The following is a 20,335-nucleotide window of genomic DNA, read 5'->3' on the forward strand; positions in this document are numbered from 1 at the left end:
CTCCTCATTAAATTTCACGTTGTTGGACAGGGCCCCCTGTTCAGGTTTTGTCAAGATCCTTTGGGATCCTGAGCTCGTCTTCTGGGGCGTGGGCTGTTCGTGCCAGCTTGGTGTCATCTGCAAATCTGATGCTTTTCCAACCCACCTGCTGCATTTCTGCCTCGCGGGCCTCCACCTGGCGTACTTCTGCCTGGTGCTGGAGAGCCTGTTCTTCACGGAGTGACTCCTTCTCCAGCACTTCCTTTTGGAGGGAGCTGATCTGCCAAGAGAAGAACGAAGGCACAGAGATGACAAGGGGAGCCTCTCGCGCGTGGGAGCAGAGGCGAACACTGGGGCCTCCAAGCGACGCTCCGAAGGAATGGAGCTAAAATAATCTTCTTCCATGTGCAACTGGGAGGTTGTGAAAATGCTCTTGGTATCAAATGTACCAGACACCCAGAGTGTTAACGCTGCTAACATCGGATGTTCTTGCTTTGACAATGTATGAAGATGCACCCAATTTCCCCTTAACTTGTGTGTTACTTTTAGAGCTAGAATTAGATGATACTGGGGGGAAGGAGGAAGAATGTGTATGGGCATTAGTTAGACATAACAACATCATAGTAGACTGTTTTTAAAGGTTGGTTGAAATAAGAGATGATAAGAAATGGCGGGTAGAAGAACTGGAGGGAAGGTCTGCATTTCAAACTAATTGGAGAAGGTGATTTGTGACTGTTAATTAGAGGAGGGAATTGTGCTTTGATACTGTGTGTTTAGCGGAGGAGAATTCAGATTTCGGCTTCGACCATGTACGTGCCGATGCCATGCAACTTGAATATTCTTGAAGGTAAACAATGCCTCAAAGTTCTTTGAAGAGTTTCATCTGTCGGAACCATGACATGGAGGTGAAATCCTAGGGGAGACTCTCCCACGCAGGGTGCCAGTCCCTGTGCGCCCCTTGAGACGCTGCTGCTCTGATGTATTGTTTTATTTGTATCTCACCTCTATTGTTTCTACAAATAACTCAAAGGGGTGAACATGTCCCACATGCCTTCCCCCTGTAGGTGTATGATATATACATATACATATACAAAGGCAGCCAGCTAGTTTTCACGGCTCAGGCAGGACTAGAACTCACCATCTCCTGGTGATTGGCCCAAAGCCGCCCTGCCAGCTCTCATGTCTAGAGTAAAACTACAACTCACCGTCTCCTGGTGATTGGCCAAAAGCCGCCCTGCCAGCTCTCATGTCTAAAGTAAGACTACAACTCACCTTCTCCTGGTGATTGGCCAAAAGTTACCCAGCCAGCTTTCATTGCTAAGGCAGGACTAGAACTCACCGTCTCCTGGGGATTTGCCCAAAATCACCCAGATAGCTTTCATGCCTAAGGCAGGACTAGAACTCGCCGTCTCCTGCTTTCCAGCCAGGTGCCTTAACCACTAGCCCAAGCTGGCACCATGCTTTAGCAGCCAACTTTGAACCCCAATTTCCATCTGTGTGGGGAAAATGCCGAAAATGCCTTTCTGGGCGAGGGGTAGCAATTTCACAAGAGAAGAGACGCACCTAGAAACCTATACTTTCCAGCCGTTGCTCTTAGGCTCCCTCGCCAACATTAGCCTGCGAAGATCCCGAGAGGTGAGGAGCCCCCAAAGAAGCCCAGGTGGGCAGGGCTGGTTCCCTACCTGGGCCTGGGCGTCCCCGAGTCTTCCCGCTGCTTCCTCCAGCTGCCCTTGGAGGCCCCTCACCCTTTCTTCCTGCTCCTCCAGTTGCCCCCTCAGCGCGCCCGTCTCGTCCGCCGGCCCGTCGCTCTTGCTGCGCTCACCCTGATGGTGCAGAAGAGAGGAGGGGCATTTTTAGGGGAAGATACAAGAGGTCCTCGACTTACGACCGTTCGTTTAGTGACTGTTCAAAGTTACAACAGCACTGGGAAAAAGTGTCTTACGGCCATTTTTGCAGCATCCCTGTGGGTCACGCGATCAAAATTCGGACACTTGACAAGTGGTTCATATTTATGACGGTGGCAGTGTCCCACATGAGTGACTGGCTCGTATTTATGGCAGTGTCCCACGTGGGTGACTGGTGTGTATTTATGACGGTGGCAGTGTCCCACGTGGGTGACCGGCTTGTATTTATGACGGTGGCAATGTCCCACGTGGGTGACTGGTTCATATTTATGACGGTGGTAGCGTCCCACGTGGGTGACTGGTTCATATTTATGACGGTGGTAGCGTCCCACGTGGGTGACTGGTTCATATTTATGACGGTGGCAGTGTCCTGGGGTCGTGGGATCCTCTTTTTTTGCAACCTCCCTACATGCAAAATCAATGGGGGAAGCAGGCCGAGGGTTTCTGGATGGGGAGGGGCCACGTGGCCGAGCGGGACCCTCTCACCGGAGCCCAGAAGCCAAGAAAGACACTAGCAGGGACAGCTGATCCGCAGAAAAGTCTCTCCTTTGTCCCACGTGGGACATTTTGGCCGCCCGGCTTGGAGATGGTGACACGCTCCTTGGGCAGGGGGCTCACCTGGACAGGGGGCGGGGGGGTCCCTTCCGGCTGCCCCTCGGCACGCACTGCCCCTCCCTGGGCCGTCAGCTCCTCGATGCGCTTGTTCAGGTTGCCCACCTTGACTTTGGCCTGCAGCTTCAGCTTCAGCAGTTTAGCTTCCGCCGCCTGCCTCTCTTCCTGTAGGTAGGAGAACCACACAGCGTCACACAGGGCGAGAGCTACAGGGTGTGTGGGTGTGTGTGTAGGGGGGGGTGCGAGGGAGGGGCAGGAGGATGTCTGGAGACCCTGAGTGAGCGCTGTCCTCTGCATCAGAGGGTGGAAAGACTTCTTCCCCAGAAGGAAAAAAGCGCATTGCCTGGGCATGTTTGGGGGTGCTTCATGCAGGGTCCTCTCTAGTCTGATTGATTGAGTGATTTCTACAAATAATTGAAGGTGAGAATATATCCAGCACACCTTCCTCCTATTTCATGCCTCAGGCACGAAGGCCAGCTGGGTGACTTTGGGCCAATCACCAGGAGACGGTGGGTTCTAGTCCCGCCATAGGCGTGAAAGCCAACTGAGTGACTTTGGGCCAATCACCAGGAGGCTGTGAGTTCTAGTCCCACCTCAGCGCACACAAACACTCACCCATGGAAGCTGCTACCCAGGGGAAAGAGGGCACGAGCTTTTCACCCACCTGAAGGGTGGCATCCTTCTGCTGGAGCTGGGCATCCTTCTCCCGCACCAGGGTCTTCAGCTGCACCACCAGCGTCTCCATTTGGGCCAGCCGTTCCAGCACGTCTTCTGGGGTCTCCTCCCCATTCTGCTGGCTGGGTTCAAATTCCACTCCCTACAAAAAGAAACAGGAAGCAAAGCTCCGGCTGCTTTATTTATTAAACTTATATAGGTTGCCTATCTCACTGATAAGGCGACGCAGGCAGCTCCAGTTGACTCGAGATCGTTTTATCTTTAGTTAATTCAAATAGTTTATACAGCCATTCATTTTAAAGTGGCTGCTTTGAACCCAGAATAACAGAGCTGGAGCATCCACACCTTCGGGAGGCAAGCTGTTCCACTGGTTAATTGTTCTTCCTGTCAGCACATTTCTCCTTATTTCTAGATTGGTTCTTTCCTGGATTAGTTTCCATCCATCGTTTATCTTGTCTTCAGGTACTTTGGAGGTGGACCTCCCCTCTTCTTTGTGACAGCCCCTCAAATATTGGAACACTGCTATCCTGTCACCCCTAGTCCCTTCTTTTCACTAGATATAACCAGTTCCTGCAGCTGTTCTTAGCCTCCAGCCCCCTAATCATCTTTGTTGCTCTTCTCTGCACTCTTTCCAGAGTCTCAGCATCTTTTTTTATATTGTGGTGACCAAAATTGGATGCAGCATTCCAAGTGTGGCCTCACCAAAGCCTTGTAAAGTGGTATTAACACTTCACATGATCTTGATTCTATCCCTCTGTGAATGCAGCCTAGGATTGCGTTGGCTTTTTTGGCAGCTGCAGCACATGGCTGGCTCATATTTAAGTGATTGTCCACTAGGACTCCGAGGTCCCTCTCACAGTTGCTACTATTGAGCAAGGTGCCACCTATGCTGTACTTGTGCATTTGGTTTTTCTTGCCTAAATGTAGAACCTTGCTTTTTTCACCGTTGAATTTCATTTTGTTAGATAGTGCCCAGTGTTCGAGTCTGTCCAGATCCTCCTGTATCCTAAGCCTGTCTTCTGGAGTGTTGGCTATTCCTGCCAGTTTGGTGTCGTCTGCAACTTTGATGAGTTCCCCATCTATCCCCTCATCCAAGTCATTTATGAAGTTATTGAAGCGGACTGAGCCTAAGAGGGAGCTTTGAGGGACGCCTACGCTGCTGTGGCAGGGTAGAAAGCTTAACAACTATCAGTTGCAAAACAACACATGCATTGTGTTTGCCTTTTCTTGTAAATGGGCTAGAGTCACTTTGTTCAAGTTAGGCCAGCCGGATAAGTTCTTTAAACAAATTTGCAGAGCTAACCAAAGGCAGGGGTAAGCAAACAGCAGGCGTTGTTTGCGCAGAACTGGGAGGGAATTTAAAGGCATTATTTGTCATTTTCAGTCTTCTCCACCAGGAAGTGCAGTAAGCAAGGATAGCCCGGCGTCTGAGCAGAGGTAGAAGAAGCTACCTCAATTTACAGCCATTCATATTCAGGGACCGTCCAAAGCAGGGGTCTTCAAACTTGTCCCTTTGATGACTTGTGGACTTCAACTCCCAGAATTCCTCAGCCAGGCACGCGTGCCTGGCTGAGGAATTCTGGGAGTTGAAGTCCACAAGTCATCAAAGGGACAAGTTTGAAGACCCCTGGTCCAAAGTTACAGCACCAACGTCCCTTTCGGCCAGCCCTCACACTTACAACCCTCCCAGCATCCACACTGTCAGGGGATCAAAATTTGTCCACTTGGCAACCGGTGTGTATTTACCACAATTGCAGGATCCTAGAATCCTGTGGTCGCCATCCGAGACCTTCCGACAAGCCAAGTCAACGAGGGAAGGCGGATTTGTTTGATTTGCTCAACCACACTGATTTACTAAACAGGCGCAAGGATTCATTGAAGGACGATGGCAAAAAGGTCATAAAATCGGCTGCGACTCACTTTTAATTAAAAATCTCGTTTAGCAAACGGAAATTCTGGCCCCAGATAAGATCATGATCTCAGGACCCAAAGACGCTTTTTAGGCAACTGGACATCCTTGGGGTTTGTTTTTTCTTTTAAAAGATTTTGCTTCTCACCCAAGAAGCTTCTTCAACTTCTCCTTCGTTCTGAAGAACTAAAGAAGCTCCTTGGATGAGAAGCGAAAAGTTTTCAAAGAAAAAAAAAACAAAAACAAGAATGTCCAATTGCCTTTTGGAAAAAATACACCTTTGGGTCAATCATGACCTGGATGATTGAGAATCTCGTAATGTGAGGACTAGCTGTATCCTCTCTGGGACAGCATGCCTGAAGCGTGACCCGGTCAATGTTGCAGCATCCAGTTGACTCGAGAAGAATTAAGAATGCTGGCTTGGAATAAGAGGAGGCCTGTAATTGTACGTTGACCGGCATCAAAGCAAGGAGAGATGCAGCCTAGAATTAAGGAGAAATTTCTTGACAGTGGGAACAATTAATCAGTGGGATGGCTTGCCTCCAGAAGGCTGCCACAAAAAAGAGGGGGGGGGTGTGTCAAACTATTCTCCAAAGCACCAGAAGGCAAGAAACAATGGATGGAAATTAATCAAGGAGAGAAGCAACCTGGAATTAAGGAGAAACCTCCTAACAGTGAGGACTAGTAACCAGTGGAACAGCTTCCCTCTAAGTTGTGGGTGCTTCAACGCTGGAGGTTTTTAAAAAGAGACTGGACAACCATTTGTCCGTAATATGGTAGGACCTCCTGCTTGTTTAAGGGGTTGGACTAGAAGATCTCCAAGGTCCTTTCCAGCTCTATTCTGATGGAAGTTGTGGGTGCTCCATCCCTTTAAGAAGAGATTGGATTAGACAACTTTCTCTGGCCTATCCTTCAAAACTGGTCTGGGAGAGAACAAGTGACTTACCGAAGGCGACGGTGCCGTCGCGGCATCCTCTCCATCCCCAGAGAGCTCATGGAGGACAGTGTTGGCCAGCCCCGACAGACGGCTGAGCATCTTCACCCTCCAGGCAACCAGCGGCACAGAGGGAGAACAAGGAGGTCAGCTGGAGCATAAAAGGAGCAGGGAAGGAAGGAGTCACGGCTTGCCCGCAGCCTGGATCCCCAACAGGCTGCCAAGCTGCATGTCAGTTTCTTCCTTGGAGGACACTCGGCTTAGTTTTTCTGCAACAAAAAAATCACAATTTAACCCAAAGAAAAAGCAGACATGCAGCACAGCAAACCCCAGCTCTGTGTTTACGTCCCAGAGTGAAAGATGTCCTGGGCACATCCCTAGAAAACAAGGAGGGCCTGCAGCCCAATGCTTATTTGGATAATTGATTCCATTTCAGTTTCCACAGCCACCCAACTCAACCCAGTGACTCTGGGCGAAATATGCCCATGAAAAAAAAACGAGGTCCCGGAAACATTCTGGCAAATTAGTGTTTAGCCAGCAGTTTGGGAAGCCGTGCAACGAATGCACAAACCCTAGGCAGTCATTTTGTGAGAGCACCCACAAGGCACTCCCCGAATCCCATTCGTTCATTGCCAAGGCTAAATAAACAGGAAGCGACGTTCTAACGTGGTTAAACCACCCAAATCCTGGAGAGGCCCAGTACATCCTGGTGGAAAGAGAGGAAGTCCCAAGCAACGCGCGAGTCCTGACCAGACCTCAGCCATTTAATCTCCTGGCAGACTCGGCTTTTAGGTCGCTGCTTGAGCCAGGATTCAAGCCAGCTTCTTGCACTGTCACCTCATTCAAATGATGGATAAATGGCCTATGAATATTATACACTGTTTAGCCACCTATTGATGACTCATCGTACCTTCCTTTTCTATCAGTTTATAGAAAGCATTCTGGCCCTCAAGGTAATGACCTAGTCCCAGTTTGAGTATGACCCTAAAGCAGGGGTTCTCAACCTTGGCAACTTTAAGACTTGTGGACTTCAACTCCCAGAATTCCTCAGCCAGCTTTGCTGGCTGAGGAATTCTGGGAATTGAAGTCCACAAGTCTTAAAGTTGCCAAGGTTGAGAACCCCTGCTCTAAAGGAACAGATGTGCAAGAGGGCACATCAGCATATATACATACTGGTATATACAAACATACTGGTATATACAAACTGGTATATACAAACATATATACATGCACACATACATGCATATATACATATACACACAAACATGTATGCATGCATGTATGAGGAGTCCCTGGTGTGGGTTTGCAGGGAGGAAGAGGGGGAGGGGAGGAGTGGGAAGATGAAGGGAGGGGGAGGAAGAGGAGAAAGAGGAGGAGGAGGAGGAGGAAAAGTGAGAGAGGAGGAAACGGGGAGAAGAGGAAGAGGGGAGAAGAGGAGGGAAAGGGGGAGGAAAAGGGGGAGAAGAGGGGGGAGGAGGAAAGGGGGGAGGGGAGGAAGAGGGGGAGAGGAGGAAGAGGGGATGAGGAAGAGGAGGAGGAAGAGGAGGACTGTGGGGTCCCTGTCTCTCTCTGAGCTTCTTTGTTTTCTTGCAGACCTTTCGCCACCAAACTAGCCACCCTCATCCGGGCGAGGAGGCGGCGGTGGGCGTCCTCTAAGCTGCTGCCTGGGCAGAAGGAGGTGCATCTCAAGGGGTCCCCCCGAGATCCGCAAGCCGGTCCCCGCCTGGGCTCTTCCCCCTCCCCCTCCCCCCGCCTGACCTTTTAGGGCTCCTCATCCGCCTGCAGGCAGGCAGGCAGGCAGGGAGGAAGAGGCTGCACCGGTTGGGTCTCGGCCTGCAGCGAGCTCTCCCGCAGCCCCCAGGCGGGGGACGAGGGGGGGACGGGGGGAGAGGCGGGGCGGCTGCGCCCTGCAGGCCGGAGTCCAACCGGTGCAGCCCCGCCTGCAGAGCCGCGGCCTGAGGGGCCTTTGGGGAAAGCTCGAGGCGACCCCGGGAGAGACTCACCGCTCCGCCGCGCCGCCGGGTTCCGGCCACATCAGCACCGGAAGTCTCCCGGTCACTGCCCTCTCGGCATTTCCGGCTGCCTCACCTCCAGTCCCCGCCTCTTTCTCTCCGCCCTGGACCAATAGAAATGGGCAGTGGTCGAGACAGACAGATTCCCCGTCCAATCGCACGGCGCGGCTTGGGCTGTTGCTGTGGTTTCGCTGAGAAGGGCGTCTCACGTCACGCCTCTTTTCCCACCAATCAGCAAACGCGGCTGGGGCGCCTCCCTGCCCGCACCAAAACAAATCAAAGGAAGCCAATGGGGAAAAGGGCGCTCGTGCCGCTGGGCACCAATCGGCGGCCGCGCCGCCTGGAAGGATGGACCAATCGGAGTTGGCGGCGGTGGGGGCAGAAAAAAGTTAAACCGTCCCCGTCCAGTAGAGGGCGAGGGCACGATTTGCATATGGTAATTTATGCTAATCTATCGAGGTCTCGCCTCAGGCATCCGATGAATGAAATGCGATTAAGGAAGCGGCGGGAGGCAGAAAAGCTCTTTAAAAATCCTTTAAAAATGTATTTAATAATTAATTCAACCTAATTTGCAACGGAGTTACCTTGTAGAGTGAGATGGGAGGCATATAAATTTAATAAATGAAAATATTTGTATAAGAAGGAAGGAAGGAAGGAAGGAAGGAAGGAAGGAAGGAAGGAAGGAAGGAAGGAAGGAAAAGAAAGAAAAATAAGGAAAGAGAGAGAGAAAGAAAGAAAGAAAAAGAAAGAAAGACATAGGGAGGGAAGGAGGAAGGAAGAGAGATAAAGGAAGCAAAAGAAAGAAACAAGGAAAGAGAGAAAGAAAAAGAAAAAAAGAAGGGGAGAGACATAGGAAGGAAGGAAGGAAGGGAGAAAGATAAGGAAGAAAAAGAAAGAAAAATAAGGAAAGAAAGAAAGAAAGAGAGGTAGGAAGGAAGGGGAAGAAGAGAAGGAAGGAAGGAAAAGAAGAAAAAAGGAAGGAAAGAAGAAGAAAGAGAAATAAAGAGAGAATCATATGTGCATGAACTATTAGACTCACACAAAAAATATACACAAAGATGCATCACTCAACCCTCTATCAACAAACCAAGCATTCCCTCTCCCAGGGCCAACCTTTCGCATGGCAATGCCAGACAGATGCCTGGGACTACAACTCCCACATGCCCGGCCAAGATGGGAGTCGTAGTCCATCATCGCTTTCCCACCCCCAGGTGTGCACAGGAGGGGGAAGGATGCAGCCAATGACCTCAAACAGCTGGACTCAGGTGTGGGGGGGGGCTTTCCTCTGAAACCCAGACCCTTCTCAGTCTTCGGATGGGGATCCCCCCTCAAGCTGTAGTTCTCCACTTTAAGCTGGGTGGACTTCAACTCCCAGAATTCCCCCCGTCTTGCCTTTCTGCCTGGGGAATTCTGGGAGATGAAGTCTCCCCAGAATGGAGATGTCTCTCCACTTCAAGCTTCCTTTTCTCTAATTTTTAATATTAAGCGTTTTAAATAAAGGTGTGGTTTTTTTCCCAACACTTAACATTAAAAATCAGGGAAAAGGAAGCTTGGAATGGAGAGAAATTCAACCGGGGGGGGCTGGGGAGGGTCACAACAGCCTCAGAGAAGTAAAAAAACACAGGGTCCCCTGAGGCAGGGAGACCCGTTCCGGCCGGCCTTCCTGGCCAGAACTAATCCAGGCCCAAATTCTCTTTAACTTTGTCCCTTTGCCCAGACAGTTGGACTTTAGCCATAGCTGAGTCCTGAAAACGGGAAACGCAGGTTACTGGTTAAAAAGCTGCAGAGTGTTTCATTCCGGGTGTTTTTGCCTCTGCAGCAAAATCGAGCTGGGAGGCGGCCATGCTCATAATATGCTAAACCCATATTAAATAAACAAACAGATTGAAGCTCAAGAGAGGTTAAAATTCATCTAATATGCCAGGTTTTTAATTGACTTGGTTAAATGAGTGTGGAATTGAACTCACAGAATTCCCCAGCAAGGAGGAGGAGGAGGAAAAGGATGAAGGGAGGGAAGGAGGAAGAGGAGGAGGAGGAGGAGGAGGAGAGAAGAAGAAGAAGAAGAAGAAGAAGAAGAAGAAGAAGAAGAAGAAGAAGAAGAAGAAGAAGAAGAAGAAGAAGAAGAAGAAGAAGAAGAAGAAGAAGAAGAAGAAGAAGAAGAAGAAGAAGAAGAAGAAGAAGAAGAAGAAGATGATGATGATGTGAACATCCAGCTTCTGTTGAACATGAACACAAGAAGGGTAGGAAACTCTGAAAAATGATATTATAAAAGCCTACATTAGCATAGTACCACTGAAAAAGAAAGGCAGGAAATCCAAAAAAACCCAGCATGACTTCATAAAGAACTCTGAAAGACAAAAATGACACATATAAAAAGTGGAAAGAGGAACACATAAAGTAGAATACAAGCAAATAGCCCGAATCTGCAAAGATGAAGCCAGGAAACCTGAGGATTTTCTAGATCAGTGTTTTTCAGATTTGACAACTTCAAGACGTGTGGACCTCAACAACCAACATTCCCCATTGGAGCAATACCTGGGAGTTGAAATCCACACATCTCAAAGTTACCAAGTTTGAAAAACTGACTTAGATGGTCTAACATTGGATCTTACAATCTGGAGATGCTTGGTCCTGCTAAGTTCAACCTCTCCTTAATACTAAAGTGGGAATTAAAATTAAAGGTCTGCTTCCACAGCCAGCAGAGCTGTTGTCTTTCGCATCATCGCATCCTTCACTTCTACTGGCTGGAGGCCTGTTGGAGAAAATCCAGATGTTTGTCAAAATATTGTGGCATTTTTTTCATCTCCAAAGGTCCTGGCTGGCACAGGAGAAGGCAAGGAAATACAAGTCCTTCTTTCAGAAAGTACATTGCAGAGTCAGGAAGCAAAGCGAGGAAAAACTTCTAATCCAGAAAAGTCAAGTCTGGAACAAATTGCATCCAGTTTCATAATCTGAACTCTGAACTTTCTGCGTTGGAACAGCCACCTTCTGCGTTTGACAAAAACATCAACAGGAAGCACAACAAAGTGAGTTTTATTTAGTGTCCTCAACAACAAGATAGATACGTTGTGACACCATTGTTCAGTAGACGGCTACCATTTTAGGACTCTAGAGGTCATAACAGATGCTGCTGATGGTGGGTCCTTTCTAGCAGAAACCCCAAAGCCCATATCAGCGCACAAGCCAAGGCCTATAGTGTTTGTGATCAGCCTTCCCTATCAAGATCTAAATGGGAACAGGTGTTACAGGGCTTTTCCCCTGAAGGCAGGACAAGAAGCAAAGGATGGAAACTAATAAACTAAACTTATTCTGACAGCATCTTCCAATATTTGAGGGGCTGCCCCAAAGAAGAGGGAGTCAAGCTATTCTCCAAAGCACCAGAGGGAAGGACAAGAAACCACGGATGGAAACTAATCAAGGAGAGAAACAACCTGGAATTAAGGAGGAATTTCCTAACAGTGAGGACAATTAACCAGTGGAACAACCTGCCTCCAGAAGTGATGAATGCTCCAACACTGGAAGTTTTTAAGAAGAGACTGGACAGCCATTTGTCCGAAATGGTGTAGGGTTTCCTGCCTGAGCAGGGGGTTGGACTAGATGACCTCCAAGGTCTCTTCCAACTCTGTTACTCTGTTGAGCAAGGAAGTTAAGCAGGATCAGTCCTGCTCACCAAAGAATGGGAGTCCTTCTGCAACTCCAGGGATGTAAAGTAGGCTGAGGAATAACAGAAGCCTCTAGGCCAGGAGTAGGCAACCTTGGCTCTTTTATGACTTGTGGACTTCAACTCCCAGAATTCCTGGCTGGCTGGGGCAGGGTTAGGCAACCTTGGCTCTTTTATGACCCGTGGACTTCAACTCCCAGAATTCCTGAGCCAGCCATGCTGACGGGAAAGCGAGAGGTTTCCAAGCTAAGCCATGCTGGCTCAGGAATTCTGGGAGTTGAAGTCCACCAGTCATAAAAGAGCCAAGGTTGCCTACCCCTGGACTGGGCCAAGATGAGGGCCTTCATCTGGGTTCCTACAAACGAGCAAAACAACCTTGCTGCCTGCCCATGAGTCAAATCCTGACTTCATCCCGTGGCCCAGTTCTCAACCACCATGAAGGTCCCACCAATTGTCCAACCCTTCTTCGCCATAACGCCCTACGTGAACCTGGTCTTCCTGGAAGAATCCTGGGTGGCCTGATGTTTTTGTCCTGTTTTCCCTCCCTCCAACCCAGCCCTCCTTGACCCACGTGAGGAAGTCAATAACATCTCCTGGCCCCGGCCCCATGGGTGGAGGCCTGGCCACGCTCCGGTGGCTGCCCCTTGCTCTGGTGAAGGCAGTGACCGAATCTCAACCTCTGCTTGGCTTGGGGGCAACTTCAAATTCCAAGGGCAAAGGAGATTGCCCCCTGCCTGCCCCCCACCCCCCAGGATGCCAGGGGAGCACTTCTCCTTCTAGTAAAAGTCAGACATTAATGGTTTGCTCAGGTGCCCACACTGGAGAGGAGTTTGGCCCCGGCGGGTTAACGGATGACTTATTGTCCCGTTAAGACCGGCTTCTCTTGCATAAAACCAAGCGTTATAAACCCTGGAGAAGCAGCCAGGCAGACAGATAGTCCTAAGACTGCTGCCTTTCTCTGCCTCTCCTCTCCCCCAACTGCAAGGATGAAGGTGGTTGGCCCGGTAAGTGACACACACACATACACACACACACTCAATCCCAGCCGAGCAATGTCTCTGGTGAAGGAGAAGTCACAGTAAGAGGAAAGGAAGGATCCTGCTTGGGTAATAAGAGGTTGCATTCATACAACATGCTGGACCACACCGCTTGCTAAACTTACAGAAGGTAGAATGACAGAGTTGGAAGGGGTCTTGGAGGTCTTCTAGTCCAACCCCCTGCTCAGGCAAGAAACCCTATACCATTTCAGACAAATGGCTGTCCAGTCTCTTCTTAAAAACTTCCAGTGTTGGAGCATTTGCAACTTCTGGAGGCAGGTTGTTCCACCGGTTAATTGTTCTCACTGTCAGGAAGTTTCTCCTTAGTTCCAGGTTGCTTCTCTCCTTGATTAGTTTCCACCCGTTGCTTCTTGTCCTGCCTTCAGGTGCTTTGGAGAATAGCTTGACTCCCTCTTCTTTGGGGCAGCCCCTGAGATGTTGGAAGACTGCTATCATGTCCCTCCTCGTCCTTCTCTTCATTAAACTAGACATCCCCAATTCCTGCAACTGTTCCTTATACGTTTTAGCCTCCAGTCCCCTGATCATCTTTGTTGCTCTTCTCTGTACTCTTTCTAGAGTCTCAATGTTTTTTTTTACTTCGTGGCAGCGTTCCAAGTGTGGCCTTACCAAGGCATTGTAAAGTGGTATTAACACTTCACGTGATCTTGATTCTATCCCTCTGTTAATGCAGCCTAACACTGTGTTGGCTTTTTTGGAAGCTGCAGCACACGGCTGGCTCAGATTTAAGTGGCAATCACTTCACCAGATCTTAATGTTATCCTTCTGTTGATTCAACCTGTTTAGTTTTATTGGGGCTTAGGTTTTTGATGACATTGAGTGTTGTGCGAATCAAAGGTGTTTGCTTACAATTTACCCTATTGTGCCATCCCAGAAGATGGGTTGAATTTGCAACCAGTTTAAGCATTTTATTCAAGTGGTAAGAAGCAGAAAATAGTCCGATGGGCTTCAAAAACTGGTCTGTTCTATCCAAACAGCCAAACAGCCATGGCTGGCAGAGGAATTCTGGGAGTTGAAGTCCACACGTCTTAAAAATTGCCAGATTTGGAGACCCCCTATTCTAGGCAAAGTGAAATGGCCACACATCCCGACATTCCCTTCAACATTTATTGGCATGAGAGTTAAGATGTGCAGGACCCAAATTTTAAACATTTAGACGGTCTGCTGATCTCTTTGGTCTGAAGGATACAGGACAGCACAGTGAGAAACATAAAACATCACCAGAGCTCAGATTTGTGTCCAGTCTAAAGTTGCAGGATTCAATCTGGGTCAGTCACCGGGACCAGAGGTTAAGTCTTCCGAGCTTTCGGACTCATGTGGACCCCTTTTCAAGGAACTTCTCTCTAGCAGGGTGTGTGTGCCAGTCTCAAGTGCCATGTAAAAACTTTTCTGCCCAGTGTGGCTGGCAAACTGTCTCCATCCCAACCTATCCCCTGTATCTTGTTCTCAAATGTTGTTCTGTATCTTGTATCATGTCCTCAAAAACAGTAACTGGGAGAGGGACCCTGGAGTCCTGGTGGACAGTCACTTAAACATGAGCCAGCAGTGTGCAGCCGCCGCCAAAATATCTAATACAATCCTCGGTATAGAATCAAAATCAGGTGAAATATTAGTGCCTTAGTAAGGCCACACCTGGAATAAAGCATCCAGTTTTGGTCACTACATTACAAAAAAAAGATGTTGAGACTTTGGAAAAAGTGCAGAGAAGAGCAACTAGGATGAGTAAAGGCCTGGGGGCTAAAATATATGAAGAAGAATGGCTGCAGGATTTGGGTATGGCTAGTCTAGAGAAAAGAAGAACTAGGGATGACGTGATAGAAGTCCTACAATATTTGAGGGGCTGCCACAAAGAAAAGGGGGGGTCAACCTGTTCTCCAAAGTACCTAAAGCAGGACAAGAAGCAACGGAGGGAATCTAATCAGGAAGAGAAGCAACCTAGAACTAGAGAGAAATGTCCTGACAGTATGGACAATTAACCAGTGGAACAGCTTGCCTCCAGAAATTCTGGGTGCTCCATCACTGGAGGTTTTTAAGAAGAGACTGAACAGACCACTTACCTGAAATGGTGTAGAGTCTCCTGCTTGAGCAGGGGGCTGGACTAGAAGACCTCCAAGGTCCCTTCCAGCTCTGTTCAGATTGATATTGATTGATACTATATTATATAGCAAAACAAGGATGTGCTGAACCAGTTAACCTTTCCTGGACCCTCTTTCCTCAGGCATGTCATTCTTCAGAGACTCCGCAGGCTGACAATCATCCGGAGAACCCAAACTCCAAAGAAAACTTCAGGAATTTCAAGGTCAGTGAAATTCAACATCGGAGGAACGATGCCTCTATTTTGTCCCACCGTTCCAGAGGATCAAGGTGGGAAAATGCACCAGTTTTCCAGGAAAGCCATTCCTGCTGGGCAGGAGATTGGGATTAAAAATATGAATATATTTCAAAACCACTTCATAAGTTAGAGGCAATAGTGCAAAAGTGTCTAATTTCTGTCCTGGGAGGGACCACCAGGAGTTGGGGCAGAGGCAACGGAGGCTGGAGAGAGATATGCAACAGGATCCCCACTTAGTTAGAACAAGTGAGAAGGCCACAGCACCTAAGTTAAAAAAATGTTCTTGTCTATTTCATCTTACAGCTAGTGAGATGGGGTCCTTGGTGGTGTTTGAGCTTGGTTGGAGGAGGAGGAGGAGGAGGAGAAGGGGGAGAAGGAGAAGGAGGAGGAGAAGGAGAAGGAGGAAGAGGAGAAGGAGGAGGAGGAGGAAGAGGAGGAGGAGGAGGAGAGAAGGAGGAGGAGGAGAGAAGAGAAGGAGGAGGAGGAGGAGGAGGAGGAGGAGGAGGAGGAGGAGGAGGAGGAGGAGGAGGAGGAGGAGGAGGAGGAGGAGGAGGAGGAGGAGAACTGCAGGGTCCTTGGTGCTCTCTGAGTTTGGTGGTTTTCTCGCAGACATTTCATGACCCAACTAGGTCTCATCATCAATGCTAGAAGGCAGTGGAGTTTGCTCTCTTAATATGCACAAATGGCTTGCCCTGTCAATATTGGTAGAAATCTTTGTGATGATCCCTGTTATTTACTGAGCTGGTAATTCCCTGATTGGGTTATTGTTTACCACTGTTTAATCTCTGATTATCTGGGTGTGGATTGCCAGTCAGGAGGTGTTGCGGTCATTTAGCTTTGCGATCGCCTCTTTTGAATGGGTTGTACAGTAGCTGTTGTTTATCTCTGTGCGCCTGTTGATGGCCGATTTGTCTGAGAGCCTGAGGCTTCCAGGAATTCTCTAGCGCTTTTGGACTTGACTTGGTCAACACCTAGTCTGGGAATTGAAGTCCACCCATCTTAAAAGTGGCCAAGTTTGAAAAACGCTGCCATGGATTAATCATTGTCACTCACGGCAGTATTTCCAAACTGTCATTTCAGGACGGGGCACTGATTGACCGCGTGCATCACACATACCTGCTTATGCACACCAACCAGACGGTGGAATTTGTGCAGAAGAAGGTGGGTTGACCCAGGCAGACCCTCCTCTAGGGAGGGTCTCTTGGGCACCAAGCACGGCTCAACAACATCCAGGTGATATCAGCAACAAGCCAGGCCCCTCTCCAGTTTTGGGGGGCTGTATGGATATCCCAAGGATTGCCAGCAAGAGACCCATCAAAGTCTGTCCCCCCTCAAAAAAAAAAAACAGAGAGAGATGGTCACGTGATCAAGGTCACGTGATCAAAATTCAGACACTTGGCAACTGGCTCCTATTTATGACGGTTGAAGCATCCCGGGTCACGTGATCCCCTTTAGTGACCTCCTGACTTGCAAAGTCAATGGGGGAAGCTGGATTCGCTTAGTGACCATGTTAGCAACGTAACAGCTGCAGTGATTCACATTATCCATGTTACCTACTCAACCACTGTATCAAGAAAGGTCATAAAATGTGGCCAAATCCACTTAACGAATGTCTCAGCCAAAGAAATGGCTGAGGTGTGGACCTAGTTCCCTCAAGTTTGAAGAGGGCATCATACCTGTAGCCCAGGGGTCCCCAACCCCTGGTCCATGGACCGGAACTGGGCTGCCGCATGCCAGCAACTGGTCCGCACAAACAAGCAAAGCCCCATCCGCGGGATGTAGGCAGCACACAAACCCATGCACTCTCCGGTCTGTGGGAAAAACCTCCCTCCACGGAACCGGTCCCTGGTGCCCCAAAGGTTGGGGGCCTCTGCTCTAGTCCATAATAGTGTCTCCTCATAGTTCCCTCATCTTTAGAACGAGCAATACGGTGGCTGCAACCTCCGTCAGATGACCCTCATGGAGGCCTTGGAGCTGCTGGACAATGTGGTGGACGAATCGGACCCCGATGTGGATTTTCCCAACTCCTTCCACGCCTACCAGACAGCAGAGGGCATTCGGGAGAAGCATCCTGAGAAAGGTGAACCCCTTGATTAGACCTGGAGTCCCTAGGAGGACAAGAGGGGCCCCCACCACCACTTCCAGCTGGATGCAGAAAATGGCAATTCTAAGAGGCTGTTTGATGTCCCTGCAGAAATTAGAAGGATCAGGTTATTTGGGTGTCTGGTCATGTCTAGTTTCCAACTCCTAGAGATGATGGAGTCCACCATCCATAATTCCCCATTCTGTCATGGGAGAAGGTGCTCTGGGACCATCCCAGTGTGTCTTCAACACATGGAGACCTCAAGCAGAGCAGGATGTTCTCCAGGGAGCCATCAGCACTCATTGTGGTCACCAGGAGAGGAGAAGGCTCAGCTGGACCTTTCTGCATGCGAGCCCCTTCCTCCTCACCCTCCAGATGTTCCTGGGTCCTGCTCTGATCCTGGCATCAAAGGTTCCATGAGGCACTGGATCTAAGCTGATGGCCCAATTGAGGTCAGACGGACCCGACACAAGGGACAAAAACAGATTTTCGCTCTCTCTGGTCCCATCTTAGATTGGTTCCACCTGGTTGGACTGCTCCATGACTTGGGGAAGATTTTAGCTCTGGCTGGTGAACCACAGGTGAGATGAAGAGGGGCATGGAAGGGGCCAACATTCCCAAGCTCTGCCCCTTAATACCCAGTGTTTACTTTTAGGGGCAGAAAAATGAGAGTTATGCTCATGGATGGGTGAAGAACCTAAAGTCCTAGCATCTCTAATCAATACACATCAAGGAATCACTAAATCAAGAAATCTCCAAACTTGGCAACTTTAAGACTTGTGGACTTCAACTCCCAGAATTAACTGGCTGAGGAATTCTGGGAGTTGAAGTCCACAAGTCTTAAAGTTGCCAAGTTTGGAGACCTCTGCGCTAAACGGAATGGCGTGTTTAATTGTACGCTTGCCAACGCCGAGGGCAGAAGAAAGGGTTTGGTCCAAAGAGTGACACTATCAAATAAAGAGGAACTGAGGTGTTATGGGGTGTTTTTCTTGGTTGTTCCTACAGTGGGCTGTGGTGGGAGACACCTTCCCAGTGGGTTGCAAGCTGCAGGACTCGATCGTTTTCAAGGACACCACGTTCCATGACAACCCGGACACAAGGAATCCTGCGTACACGTAAGCTCTTGCTTGGTCTTGCTTTGTGGCAGAGGAGACCACCCTTGGATGGATGTAGAGAGCTACAAGGTAGGGTATGTGGAGCTATGATCAGCAGCAGTCTGGATCCTTGTCTCCCTAGTCGTCCTTCCACTGTTGCCTCTCCATCTCTGATAGAAGAACTTATTTGCAATAGAGGTGAATATCTGTAGCTCGGGTGTAGGATGAGGGTGAAGCTTTGTTCTCCGAACTTGTGGGTTGGTTTCTGAACATTTCATTACCAGGCTAGGTAACATCTTCAGCAGAGTTTGGGGAATGTCGGTGTCAGTGTTCTTCTGTTTATAAGGGCCTCAGGCATGGGTGCGTCAAGTGAGGGTCTTGTGATGGGTCAGGTGGGAGTCATCAGTGAGAGGCTGGTGATGGGTCTAGTGATGGGGAGGTTACATCAGGTCAGGGTCATTGGGAGGTGAACTGCTGGTAGTGGGGGATTGCGCGGGATGGTTGAGAGTCAGTGCTGTCTCTGGCTGGCTGTGCTGTTGATTTGGATTCTGAGGGGTTAGTAGGCTGGTTGTAGGTCGATGTGTCTGTTGATGGAATTGCTTGTGGAGTGCCAGGCTTCCATGAACTCATGAGCGTGGTGAATAGTAGCGTGGCTGATGATTTTAGTGTTGCTCAGCAGATAAGAAGAACTTACTTGCTGAGGGACCTGTAATCTGGTTCCATCACATTTGCTCTGAAACCAGAGGCATGAAGGAAGGATGGCAACCGTTGGCATTTATCTAAGGCTTGACCAATGCCTGATGTGCCACTTGCAGGTGGTCCTCCAGATTCTTGTCACCTTCTTCAAAATGCCAATGGAAACACTGTTTCTTCTCAATTCTTCTCTCTTGCTAAAACTTCCAGACCAGAGAATTTGAGATCAGATGTTCTCCTTTTTTACCTCCTCAGGACCAAGTATGGGATTTACCAACCCCACTGTGGCTTGGAAAATGTCCTGATGTCCTGGGGTCATGATGGTAAGTGCTCTCCACCGCACTTCTCAAAACACACACACACACACACACACACACACACACACACACACACAACCCCTAAGTGAAAGCGAAAATAAATCCTTGTTTGTCTATGGAGATTCTCAATCATCCAACTTCGGTGGTCCCAAAGTTGTGGGTGTTCCATCACTGGAGATATTCAGAAAGAAACTAGACAACCATTTATCTGAGATGGTATAGGGTCTCCTGCTTGAGCAGGGGGCTGGACTAGAAGACCTCCAAGGACCCTTCCAACTTGGTTATTCTGTATAGGCTACAAAGTAGTAGAAGGATGAATGAGCAGTGAAGGAAGCAATTGAAGTAAGATTGTAACTTCTGCCTTCTCTAATTGGATGCTCTGGATCAGGAACCAGCGTTTGGAGAACACATGGTCTTCACCCACCTTCTCCAGTCCAAAGTCCATCAATAGTTGGCTCCCTCAGTGTCTAGAAGAACTTCAGTTGTTCAGAAGCTTCTTGGATGAGACGGGAAACGTTTAGAAAGAAAAAAAAATAACTCCCAGGAAGTCCAGTTGCCTTTTGGAAAAGCACCTTTGGGGTATCTGAAGGCCAAGATCTCAGATCTTAGAGCAAGAGGAGACGGGAATTCCACCTTCTTCAAAGGGGACAGTGCTGTAAAATGCCACAAATATCCAAGATGGGACTTGAGGTCCCTGCTTTGAGGAGTCCAACTAAACCAGGGGTAGGCAACCTTGGCTCTTTTATGACTCGTGGACTTCAACTCCTAGAACTCCTAGAATTCTGGGAGTTGAAGTCTCCTCATGCCACAAAATCAGAGGAATTCTGGGAGTTGAAGTCCGACTTACCCAGAGGTCACATTGTCTGGGCTGGATACAATTTGAAATTTTGCAACTAACTCTCCACCATTTCTTTTTTTCTCTCTACCTGCTCCAGAGTACATGTACCAAGTGATGAGAAAAAATAAATTTGCCCTTCCAGAGGAGGTAAGAGAGTGAGAAGAGCAAGCTACTTCCTTGTTCTCCTTGGGGTGGATGTGGGGGGACAAACCCCCCCAGTTTCTCTTCTCTGATGGA

The 20,335-nt window shown here is 48.8% G+C and overlaps 2 protein-coding genes across 2 annotated transcripts in view; one reads left to right on the plus strand and one right to left on the minus strand.

Annotated features, from left to right (window-relative positions):
* The window catches only part of GOLGB1 (golgin B1), a 26,615-nt gene extending 20,423 nt beyond the window's left edge, over nucleotides 1-6,192 (minus strand). The window contains exons 1-5 of the mRNA XM_029286242.1: nucleotides 6,026-6,192; nucleotides 3,160-3,312; nucleotides 2,502-2,660; nucleotides 1,662-1,802; nucleotides 146-259 (exon numbers count right to left, since the gene is read on the minus strand). Coding sequence (XP_029142075.1) covers nucleotides 146-259; nucleotides 1,662-1,802; nucleotides 2,502-2,660; nucleotides 3,160-3,312; nucleotides 6,026-6,115 — 657 coding nt within the window. The 5' untranslated portion in view covers nucleotides 6,116-6,192. The remainder of the gene's footprint in view (nucleotides 1-145; nucleotides 260-1,661; nucleotides 1,803-2,501; nucleotides 2,661-3,159; nucleotides 3,313-6,025) is intronic.
* A 5,929-nt stretch (nucleotides 6,193-12,121) lies between these two features.
* Nucleotides 12,122-20,335, plus strand: part of MIOX (myo-inositol oxygenase) — a 12,120-nt gene continuing 3,906 nt past the window's right edge. The window contains exons 1-8 of the mRNA XM_015826529.1: nucleotides 12,122-12,199; nucleotides 14,987-15,040; nucleotides 16,154-16,234; nucleotides 16,991-17,153; nucleotides 17,670-17,737; nucleotides 18,162-18,271; nucleotides 19,199-19,266; nucleotides 20,196-20,245. Of these exons, the coding sequence (XP_015682015.1) occupies nucleotides 12,122-12,199; nucleotides 14,987-15,040; nucleotides 16,154-16,234; nucleotides 16,991-17,153; nucleotides 17,670-17,737; nucleotides 18,162-18,271; nucleotides 19,199-19,266; nucleotides 20,196-20,245 (672 nt within the window). The remainder of the gene's footprint in view (nucleotides 12,200-14,986; nucleotides 15,041-16,153; nucleotides 16,235-16,990; nucleotides 17,154-17,669; nucleotides 17,738-18,161; nucleotides 18,272-19,198; nucleotides 19,267-20,195; nucleotides 20,246-20,335) is intronic.

This window comes from Protobothrops mucrosquamatus, unplaced genomic scaffold (assembly GCF_001527695.2).
Source record: "Protobothrops mucrosquamatus isolate PMUCROS unplaced genomic scaffold, P.Mucros_1.0 scaffold3158, whole genome shotgun sequence".
In the NCBI taxonomy this organism is placed as follows: Eukaryota; Metazoa; Chordata; class Lepidosauria; order Squamata; family Viperidae; genus Protobothrops; species Protobothrops mucrosquamatus.